Here is an 11,807-nt window from a genome sequence, read left to right as displayed (position 1 = left end):
AGATCTCGTGATCCAGCGAGTGGCGGTGACCTGTACAATCATGTATGTGGCGAAAGGGTAGCTACACATCCACGGTGCGCATCAAGGCTCATGCGCTTCTGTCAAGTTAAACTATCTTTGATTTGGGTTGTGTCTATTACAGTTGTGATCCCGGACAGTAGTAGCCAGCGCGCAAGATTGGTCCCACACATGCGTTTGTAATATTCAAAGGTCACTTGTGCTTCGTCGCCTTGTGGTGGCCCGTGAAGCATGACTCGAGAGGAGCAAGCGGGATTCCGGCCTGCTAGCGGTTGCGCTCCCCAAATTTTCACACTCCATCTTGTTCTAGAACAACGTCACGGGTACAAACGACTAACAATATCACTGTTCTGTCTGCTCTCCTTAATATACTCGCCTATCGAGGAATGTCCCGGAAGTTTGTGAACATATTTCGTCCTTTGATTTCTCAAACATTCCGGACGCATTGGAGTATGCGGAGAACTCTGCAAAAGCTTACTTAAACAAAGCGCCGTCCGTCAGGGGGTGTCTGCTATCCCCATTCTTATTTAAATTTGTGATTGGTGAGAATGAGACGAATACTGGAAGGTCTTCAAACCCCGGTGTTCAAGTAGCCTCTGACGAAAACCTTGTCGACCTAGAATATGTACTCGATACCATTCTCGTCTTCGAAGATGAGGAAAGGGCACGGGGGTTTTTGGATGAACTCACCAAAATCATCCCGCTCTTTGGTGTGCATTTCGCACTCATAAAGCGTAAGGTCATTCTACTGGACATGCAGTCACCGAACACGCGCCTAACAATCCAGGGAAGTTTTATTAGTTCTGATTGTAGTGTGACAGATGAGCTCAAAGCATGAATCTGCAAGACTCAGGTCGTTTTTTCTGATTCGAGACATCAACATCATCGACAGCATGACATCAGTGTTCAACACTGATGCTTCACTGCCGTACAACCATGATTTATTTGAAAGCCTTATTGTAAAGAAAAGAGTAAAGGTGGACGGTGCTAGCTTACCACAATCATTCCGAGGTGCCTACACCTCCAGACATTCACTCAGGCAATCTGGATAGAAACTGACAGCAAGAACGCCACTGACATCGGTTGGCAGCCATATCCTGTAGTGTCTCCAACCAGGCACAATGAGGATCACGCGGTCCCCACCCTGGAAGGGATTGGCGACACGTATGATGTCAAGCCCATATGTCCCTGAATCTCAAGGGACGTGTGTATTGGGCTGTTTTGTTGTATGGCTGTGAGAAATGCATCCTTAGTCAGCAGAACCGAGACATCTTCAGGTGTTCGGTTGCGCAATAGAAACTTGGATCAGAGAGGGTGTCCGGCTCCGGAAGCTACGTTTGTTAGGTCATTTATTACGCATGCCGAACCATCGTTTGCCGAAGGGAGTACTATTTTCCGTGCCCTATTCAGAGTGGCAGAAGCAAAGAGGTTGCCAACCCTGACCCGGCGGAGAGGCATGATAGGAACTATGAAAAGTTTGCGTGTCGCCGATGTGACTCGGCTTCCAGGGTGGAAATCAGGTGATCCACATTGCGCGTGGATGTAGACACTCCAGTATATGGCTGCTAATCTATGTTAATGGTGCTCTTGTTACTGGTTTCTATCGCGATTGCCTGAATGTGTGTCTGTAGGTGTAGGCACCTCAAAATGATTGTGGTAGGCTGGGGCTAATTCCCATTCTCATCCAATTTTATTCTTTCCTTCAAAATAAGGCTTCCAAATAAATCACTGTTGCACGGCAGCGAAACATCATTGTCGATGGTGACGATGATGTATCACTCAAAACGTTTGCCGACCTTGTTCCCGTCACGATCTAGGGCTTTGCAGTGTCTTGACAACTGAAGCGTTCTAATGGAAGACGCCGATAGTACCGCTGGGTGCAAAACCTGTTTTCTAGTCAACATTCCTAGATTATTTCAATGAGATATCCTTGCCACCCACCTCGGTCGCAAAGCGTCTTGCTCATTTGAAGAACCAGTGGTTGTTTGCCATTAGACATCCGAATGGTCCACGAACTATTCGCCCCCGACAATCAAGTACGGTTTCTTCGTAATCGGATTGAAGTGAGTTAACGTGACCTTGATCTGTCCAGGTGTGATCACGGGGAGGGGGCTATCTTCAAACGGTTAACTGACAGGCGCGTTAATACCCTACTCTTGCCAGTGCCTTATACCTAGTCAACTATCCATCCGCATTTTTGTGGCTTGCTGAAAGTTGACTTTATCGTCATCAAGCGCTGTATTGAAACGTTGAACCCCCATGTAGTATGTCCCTACTTTTGTGGAAAAGTCGATAGATGGACCTGTTTGATCCCACTCGATACGGTCACACGATTTCTATCACCTTGAAGTATGAAAGTGTTTTCTCAAGCGTCCCATTGAGCAGAACTGGCACGCTATTGTACACACGAATATCTGCTTGGATTAACTTCATAACCTCGCGGTTACCTCGTCACTTGGAACAGGACTGAAGATGCTAACGATACGAACCAGTTTGGCCTGTGCATGATAGCGTTTCTGCAAACATTTTTTGACAATCGGGCTGAACTTATCTATCCAAAACGGACCATGACGAGGCATGATCAGTTGAGCTGAGCGCTGCTCACATTGTCAAACTTGTTTTATATGCCAATGAGGACCACTCCACAAGACCATCGCCGTTTCGTCAAAGGGCTCAAGTGGTGCGTCACGATAAACAAGAATAGAGCTATTGAAAAGTTGCTTATGGATACATGGTAGACAACTGTTCAGTGGAGCTCACCAACTTATGGTGCTTCCGACGTGAAGGGGAGTGGTACCTATCTGGCCAAACTCAATATTTGTGGTGAAATATTGACGATGTACTCAATTATTGGTAGTGACCGTTTTTATACTGGATGTGCAACCTCAGTGGTGGTAAGGTGTGGTTTTTTCACAGGCCTTTTTTACTCTGGTTTTGTTTTGGGCCTGACCTAACTAAGCAACACCTCAAAGGCGTTGCTTAGGAAGAGGGAGTACTCTTTTGAGCAGTCTGATTGGTACTATTCGCTCAGGATTCATTTTCCAAAGTCTCTTGTAATTCAGTGCACCTCAAACGCCGTATGCCGGGTTGGGGAACTGTGCACAGTACCGGCGGACTGCACAAATGGCACATATTGATCTGCCTGATTTCTGGAGGCCCGCCAATGTCGAGACGTCCTGAAGGGAAAGATGACAAGGGTAGCACCAGAATTCTACCACCTAACGCACTCAATTCGGTCACTGGGGCTTACAGTAGAGCGTACCTCATTCCGAAACAATCAACAATCCAATCAACCAAAGGCGATACGCTTACCCCTGTGTGTTGATGGAATTTCTCTCTTAGTCGTGCCAACCAACTTTGAACGCGTTCGTGAGCACACGAGGCATTGGAACAGGAACGTAGAAAGAATGCTGCGGCAAGATCAGCTAGGCTAGGTTCTTGGGTGCGAGCCAGATACAGGCCGTCGATCTCGAAACACTGTTTAAGGCACGACTGAAACAGAGTCTCAAAGTTGACTTGATCGTGGACGCTGCGTATCTCGCCAAGTCGAAGTACCCAAGAAAGCCACTGTTTCACCAGGGCCCGACATTCTAGCTGAAAGAAAAGAACCGAAGATGAACGAGTCACGAGTGTGATTTTGTTTGGATGCCATCTTTACTAACTACTCCTTGATTTGGAAAAAAGAGAAAGACGTGGTAAAGGAAAACCGTATGTCGTTTCACGGAGGCTTGGCAGACAATCAGGTTTCTGTATGTACATTTTCAACTTGTTTTTGTCCATGCGTCAAAGTTCCTCGGATATCTGACTACTATTGAGTAGTCAACTGTTTCAACACTTCGGGATGTCTACGGAGCACCCGACAGCAAACGAGCTTGGAGTTAGTGTAAACGATAAGTGTAGTACTTACTTAGCTCTATCGACTATCTTGTGAATGCTCTACAAGTTGCTCGTCAAAATGAATTGAGTGCAACTAGTCGCACGTGCTGAACGGCGTCATCCCAGCGTTTGTCCGATGAGTACAGCTCAGTCGCCACCATTGGGCATCTGTAAGCTAGCCAAGTGATGTAAGATCACATTCATCCGGGATTTTCAGGAACAGCGGAGCTCATTTCTGGATGAAACCCACTGTCCATCGTTGCTGGGTTAGCGAGACTTGGATGTCCTCTTCGCTCATTTCTTGTTGCTAAATGGAGCCTAAAGTTTGGCCAGTTGGACATCAAGGTTAATTGGTCCAATCAGACGATGCTGATCAAATTTACCGATGGACTTTCCACAATAAACCTTAGTTAAATAGGTCGATTCGTGGGAGGGTCTTCCTCGGGGGGAATTAAACAACAGAAGAATGGGAGCCGCAGGAAATCGTTTACACATGCGACAATCTACGTCCGAAGGGTGAGTGATAGCTACTCAGGTGACAGAAGATAATGGCCAGTACACAGATCTAAAGTGAGCAATTTCCTTCAGGTAACTCAGTTATTAAGGCGCGGACGTGCTGATCGGTAGGTCCGTGGTCGGAACCTAACCTTCGCTCCTCGACTGATTCTAGGACTTGGGCAACCTCACGGTATCCCAGTCCTCGTGCTTCCTTCGGGTAGCATGGTAGCTGGGAAGTGGGAGGGTGTCACAACTGAACGATTATTTTATTATTCATTTCCTTCAGACTCTGTCCATCCACCAGTAAACTGAAAACACAGTCACTGATTTGTCACTTAGCTGAATGATAAACATGCTCAGACTGTTGTGATGTGGCAGTTGTCAACTAAACAAAGATGTTTTGATGGCGCATCACTATACATCATCGGATGTGATGACTGACAAAGCATTTGAGTGAGCAGACTGCTAGGTGAACCGGTAAATAGGCTTACATTCGATCGATATCACGTCAAAGCTAGTTAAGAATTCGCAGTCTCGGCAGGAACGCTTGAATCAAACGCAAAAATTGAGCTATTAGCGAATTACAATCAATAAAACCGGAGATATTGACCCCATACTAATGTGCTTTTGGGTGCAGACCGAATGTTGAGGAGCTCTCCTGCACAAGTAGGGGAGACAGAGATTTGATAATTCCACATGTGTGCTTGGATTCTCATTCAGGGAGTTCCGCTGGTACATCCATCCAATGGGGGCGTAATCGCGCAGCGAAATAGAGAGTTGCTGCGAGTTGTGCGGCTGTTGACTGTGACTGAGCTTTGGAATTGATTTCCATCAGTGATTTTCGTCATCGCTCCAGAGCTATCACCAGGTTGCGGTTGGTTGGTTTACTGATATCTCCGACGTGATACGCCTGATCATATCCCCTAGAAATCATTTGAATACAGATAGCAAAAGTGCCCACCTGATCGGGCAGTGACGATGTATCCTCGAACGGTAACAGAACGCTTGCAAACCAATTGCCAAGGTCAACAAACGAACCGGTGATAAGTAAACCACCCAGCTACTAATATATATATATATATATATATATATATATATATTCGAGAACAACCTACCCGTTTTCCACCAAGAAGTTCCTCAGTCGCGTACTGTTCGATCGAGGACTGGATATCAGTAATTTCATGAGAAATCTCTCTGTGAGGGGATAGGGAAACCACTGCGCGCAACAACGGATGCTGGACTTGTAAGTGCGGCGTGGAAACGTGACCCGACGTGCTCTCTGACTCGGCCATTGTGTCGAGGCTGGAGAGCATATCCTCCAAGTGTTGCTGTTCAACTTCCAGTTCATGGAGCTGGAACGAGAAACGAGAACAATAGGGTGAACAGGCAATAGATCTTAAGAGTCGGGTATTTTAAACCGCAGACACTTTGGAATCAAAACTGTCCCCAAAACCCAATGTAACGATCACAAAACCCAATGTAACGATCAACGAGGAATGATTCTCTGTACCCGATAAACCACTTATTCTTGTGAAGTGAATCAATGAGCTATCCCTCATGTTTTGTTCAACGTATCAGTACTTTGACAGGTAGTGGCTACTACCTTGATTTTTCAGTGGGTACTTCGGGAAACGAAACCGTACCGGCCAATGGCGAAGAGCGAGTCGCACCCCAGACGAGCCTCATCGATTTTATTAAAAACGTCGCGTCGTACACATTTCTGATCATATGTAGACTTTTTCGCGGTGTTTCAGAAAGGAGTATGAGAAAACTGGATTAATTAGGTTCGAAGAGTGCGGTGAACACCGGAAAGTTGGAAGAAACATATCTGATGGGAACAGTCTAAACACCATTCACAGCCCTCATTCAGGAGGAAGCAAGGAAAGGCATATCTGCTATTTTGCAAGCCGTAGACTGGTTCACTCCTTATTCAACTTTATCGTTACTGTTTTCCTAGTAAGGAATTCATGTTAGATTCTTAACTTGCAACCATCCCTTTTCTATCAGTTTACTCACCGCCCTGCTTGCCTCGCCATTGTAGCTTTCGGGACATTTCGAATTTCAGCTTTCCCCATCTCCTTGGACTGTCCCGGTACAGTCCTATCAGTGCAAGCACAAAACTGATTGCGGAACCACTATGTGACAGCTATTTGGGAAGGTTTGGTGTTGCTTCAAACGATCCCTAATTTAAAGCCATATTAAATGAAACAACTGCGGGCGGTAAAGACCAGAACAAACGATATTTCAACAAAACTAACGAACAAATTAAAACAGTTCGTGGATTAGATTAGAGGGAGGTTATTCGTCAGCCACTGGGAATGTTAAACGGATCAGACGATAGAAAAGTTCAGTACTTGGGTACGACCATACGCGGACAGCATGCTGAAAGGCTAGGATCAATAGTCCCCACTGACAGTTTCAACTTTCCTGACACACTGGCACCTTCTCCAGAGGCACCTACTCTATCAAAATGACTTTTTTCTGTGCATGGTTTTGTAGTATTTTCTTAAGAATAAAATGCCATAGGCAACGTTTATTTGGCTCGCTCTCAACTTACCCGTCGTTCGTCCACATTTCGTTTCGAAAGCGGGACCTTAGTTTGGTATTCCGGGCGAGCACGCTCCGCATTCAATGCGCGTAGTGACTGAGCTACCTGATTTAGTCGAGTTTGTGTCCGTTGCTGCTCCTGAGCGATGTTTATGTGACCGGCCAAATGAAGATACAGTTGACAGGTAGCAGGGACACGAGACGTACCGTTGCTAACTGATGGCTCTGCAATTTGGGCTTGCCCAGCCATATCTTCATCACTGTCGTCTACAGCCTGTTCATCATCCTGCATATTAGATTCTGGAATGTCGGCGGCAAACAGAGCATCGCGAGCCGAAACTGTGGCACCAATACATCCAGAAGTGACAACTAGAAAAGATGTAATTCAGAGATTGAGAACTGACATGGTATGAGAATTTCATTTGAATGCGACGAGCAGACCAAGAGAAATTGAGGAGATGTTACACAGTAGAAAGGATCTTGTGGTTAGGAGAGATAGGATCAATGTGCACAGGTGATTTTCAAGGTTCAGCCTGAAACAAAATTTCCCGGTTTGAAAGAGAATGGACCTTGCCAATTGTGTGCCTCTGCGGCCCATTGAGCTACACGGGGGTGTGTTCGCGCGGCATCCGGGCTACTTAGTGGAAAGAGGCCAGACTAACAATTACCAGAGTTAGAAATGGAACAAATGTTGGTGACCGTTGCTTTGTGGTCAGGCTTCTGAACTGAAGGATTTGTTAGAGAGCTCTAGCCGTCATCCTGGCGCCCTGACAGTATCGTAGCCTACATACAAAGCCAATAATTCGCTGGCCGTTGCAAGATACCGTCAGACAGGTCATGTGCATGCAGCAAAAAAAAGCTGCTGCCGGCAATTTCCACTCCTCTAATACTGTTTCATAAATCCTCTCCCTGTCTCTTTTTAGAATGACTCGTTTGTTGATCCCAGGTACTGGAAGGAAGTAAATGATGGCACACCACTGTTCACATTACCCGGTCCCTCTTGATATTGCAACCTCCAGTGTGCAAAATCCTAAACGAGCCGGTTAAACAGTTGCTCTTGGTGCGTGACTGGTAAACTTCTGCTGCGTTTTCGGAACCCAAACACAAAAGTCAAGGACGATGGTTGGAGCTGTGGCAGTTGTTTTGCCTACACACTACCTCAGGTGACCACGGAGCTGTTGCAGCGGGCTTAACCCGCGATGTCACAACTCTCAGCTTCTAACCACGGGCTTTTTTACTTGACTGGGTCGGTCGAAGTGGTCCCGAGCGCACAGATGCGGTAGCGTTGGGAGAAGTCAGTCGTCACTGGGACGAGACAAGCGTCACCATACATACATCAAAAAGCTCGGTATGTAGTGTTTTCCAGGCAAGCACTTAAGTTCAGAACATTCGCTGTCACTCCTCGATGAAAGACGTTCCAATTCGTCGGAAGCCGAGTGTGATTCAACCTGCTTACTGGACTGGTGTTATGCCGACCAGGCTACCAAGGACGCTTGCCCGTATATACACCTAAAATGTGCTGAGTACAGTCTATAGCGGAATGAGAACCGGAGGAACGTCTTTCCTGATGCGACAATTTCCCTGTGAAGGAAAAGCGAAGTGGTAACGATTCAGCTGACAGGATACAGTGACCTCTATACAGGTCTGATGCGAATGCACCGTCGAATCCCTCTTAGGAAGATGCAAGGGCATCTTTGGCTCTTGCCAAAGAAACAGATTCCATCGAACTCTCAATCTACTTGTCATTCACAAATTACCCTATTTAAATCCAGCAAGTAGTTCCTTGTGGTGGTGGCGTTATACACGTATTGTGATATAAAAAAGCACAGTCGCTCGTTTATCACCTAGCTGAATGGTCGCCATGCTAGGATTTTCATGATTTGGTGACTGTGTGAATGTCTTGATGGTGTGATGTGGCGAATGACAAAACATTTGAGTGAGCACACTGTAAGGTGAACCGATCGATGGACTTACATACGATCGACATCATCCAAATACTTCAAGTATAAGGAGCTATTTAGGGATTCAATCAATCACAAAGATGCAAACATTAGCGAATTAAGATTTTAAAAAAGTCAGAGGCATTCAATCCACGGAAATTGTGTTTTTAAGTGTTGAGGTAGGCGTACTTCCAGCACGTAGCTGCGTTGGTTAGGCCATGTATTGCTCATGCCAAATCATCGTTTGCCTGAGAGACTGCTGTTTTCCGCGTCTAATGCGAAGTGCCGAAGCAGAGAGGTGGCCAGCCTTTCACCTGGCAGAGAGATATGAAACAAATTACGCAAAGTCTGGGTGCTGTCGGAGCGACTCGCCTTGGAGGGTAGGGACCGCTTGATCCCCAAACTTCCTAGGTGGAGACACGATGGCGTTTTTGCTGTCAGTTTTATCCAGATTGCCTGAACGAGTGTCTAGGAGGTGTAGACACATGGTAGGTTACACGATTCCTAGAGGATATGAAACACAAACGACACCGACGGTATGTTTGTTGTCAGTTCTTAGCCAGGATGTCTACCTAGCGCTTGTCTACCGTTGTGCTGAGCTTGATGAGGCTCTCAAAGGATGCCGAGTTAAGTCCCTCTAAGATGTCTTACTGTTGTTCAGTGTGCTTATTTGAGTGCTTTGGAAGGTGTGGGCAACTTGATTTGGATCGTCTCCCCATGGGTACATGAAGCCCTCTGCTTCATACCTCGATAGAACATCCCCGCACGACTCCGTAACAGTGAATACCACGAGAAAGACCGGTCTCGTTGAAATACCAAAAAAATGAAGGAAAACGGAGTGTCCCAATGGTATGTGGAGCGAGTTGGCGTCCGTCCCCTACTGCGTATAGTTATAGGCGTTGAAAAAAACCACGAGGTTCAACGATCACCTCCTTTGTGGACAGAGTTATCAAAACTCCGTAACAGTGAATACCACGAGAAAGACCGGTCTCGTTGGAATACCAAAGAAAATGAAGAAAAACGGAGTGTCCTAATGGTATGTGGAGCGAGTTGGCGTCCGTTTGCTTCTGCGTATAGAGGCGTTGAATGATAATGCAGCGTTTTCGGGAAAAAAATCAAGAGGTTCAACGATCACCTCCTTTATAGCCTGAGGTATCTATCTACCAGATAAACTCACTTTCCTGGCGTTCAGAAGTCACCCGCACTAGACGACATTTGCCAAGCGGCTCCACAACGTCTGTCAAATAGGCGCCGCTCTGCAAAGTGGTCAACACACCGGGAGGAGCCAAAATTTGAGCTTCCAAAGCACCAGAGCTCTTTGTTTGTGGGAGTACGTGATAGGCCGCCCGAAGCGCACGCAGACGATGCACAATGTTGGTGACAAGACAGAAGTCGGTTTCCACGCCATCTTCATCGCGCAATTCGCAGACCTGAGGGATAGAAAACGAGGGGGAGTGGTGGTACGGAAATGGGAAAAAACTATTCGTATCACACATTCTATTCATTGTGTAGAGCTGGCAAAAGGCACACATTCCTCCTGGAACCGGAAGACCAAGTGTCGACTGTTGTTGGTCTTGCCAGTACATGTTCGACAGGACGGACCCAAACATGTTGTCACAAGCTCCACACTCCGTATTGGTGGTTAGCAACTAAGCTTAATGTAACGAACTCCAGGGTCCGTATTGGTGGTTAGCTTGACGGGTTAGGCAGCTAAGCTTACATGAGACCATCCTCTTTCGACTTAGTGAATCAACGCACCACATAATTGTACAAAACTCTGAGCAACCCGATATTGTGAACTTCCCGAAAGACACATCATAAGTTAAATCACGCGTGTTTGAACATTCCTGCGCAAAAATGGCACTGGACCCCAGCTCGGTTTTCATTAGAGCTCAGCAGAAGGGAAGATCCCCGAAGGTGCAGTGCTTTTAACTGCTACCGCTGCACCCGCTCGGGCTAGATGCACCTGATTTATTGTATCTGAAATGACGAGTGTGTCCCTGTTGAGCACTATGCTTGCCTTGCCCGACAACAACTGTTCTGATTGCGCCAGCCGAGTGGTCCACCTTTGGGTCATGAATGCTGGAAACCTGTGTCCGGAGTATGCTCATCTCGCACGCCCGATATCCACCGTTCAAGGCTAATGATATACGCTGTTAATCAACTTCAACAAGAGCAAAACACAAGTCCAGTGCTTCACCGCTATGGCGCGGAAAAACCAGAAAGGATAGAACTGCTCAAATCTAAAAATCTCGCAACTACTGAAGACACTGACACACTAAAGTATACTTGTACATCTAACTGTATTTCGTACAACCTAATTTGGTTAGGGGATAGTTGTCCAGATGCCATGAGTCCCATGACGTTTCCGTGCAAGTTGAACCAAACAAAACGTCCTGGATATTTTGGAGTCTGTCATCACGAACATGTGTACTGTGACACACTGAAAGCATGGAAAAAATTGAGTGAGCTTCTTGGAGGAGCTTTACAACAGAAAGCATGATTCCAGTGGACAGGCTCACCTCTGTCGACCCCGGGTACAAAGTGACACATAGACTATGCGGACCGGACGTGGTCATTGGCGAAGTAGCAGCACGGGGCAATCGTTGATACAATTCCTCTGTTATGAAGGGCATGAAAGGATGTAAAAGTCGAAGGCCATAGTTGAGACACAGGTACAACACCTGTCGAACTAGGTCAGCACGCTCGACTGTGGCAGGTTCGGAGGATTTCACAATCGGTTTTGTGTATTCCTGTGGACAAGAAGGAGATCGGGTGACAGAGCTGTGGAAAGAACATGCAATACACCACAGGTGGAGAGATCTGGCATGAACAGTATTCAGACACGTAGGGAAAGTTGTAACGGCTCCCACCAGAAAGTACGTTTGGGTGAGGGGTACAAATCATCCGAGGAATACACACGTGCCA

At 46.5% G+C, this 11,807-nt stretch overlaps 2 protein-coding genes across 2 annotated transcripts in view; one reads left to right on the top strand and one right to left on the bottom strand.

Moving 5' to 3' along the window:
* Window positions 1-11,807, bottom strand: part of T265_13748 (hypothetical protein) — a gene marked incomplete at both ends in the record, with an annotated part of 41,661 nt that overhangs the window by 2,187 nt on the left and 27,667 nt on the right. The window contains 5 exons of the mRNA XM_009170319.1: window positions 3,331-3,612; window positions 5,508-5,744; window positions 6,950-7,308; window positions 10,057-10,309; window positions 11,402-11,632. Coding sequence (XP_009168583.1) covers window positions 3,331-3,612; window positions 5,508-5,744; window positions 6,950-7,308; window positions 10,057-10,309; window positions 11,402-11,632 — 1,362 coding nt within the window. The remainder of the gene's footprint in view (window positions 1-3,330; window positions 3,613-5,507; window positions 5,745-6,949; window positions 7,309-10,056; window positions 10,310-11,401; window positions 11,633-11,807) is intronic.
* T265_05318 (hypothetical protein) lies at window positions 912-9,274 on the top strand (the record flags this gene model as incomplete). Its single annotated transcript, XM_009170301.1, is given in 4 exon segments — window positions 912-1,029; window positions 1,272-1,510; window positions 1,527-1,637; window positions 9,095-9,274. The coding sequence occupies 4 exon segments, from the start codon at window positions 912-914 to the stop codon at window positions 9,272-9,274; spliced, it is 648 nt and encodes a 215-aa protein (XP_009168565.1).

The sequence above is a fragment of the Opisthorchis viverrini genome, assembly GCF_000715545.1.
Source record: "Opisthorchis viverrini unplaced genomic scaffold opera_v5_98, whole genome shotgun sequence".
Classification (NCBI taxonomy): Eukaryota; Metazoa; Platyhelminthes; class Trematoda; order Opisthorchiida; family Opisthorchiidae; genus Opisthorchis; species Opisthorchis viverrini.
Note: the sequence above shows the minus strand (reverse complement) of the source record. Positions and strands in the feature narration are given on the sequence as shown.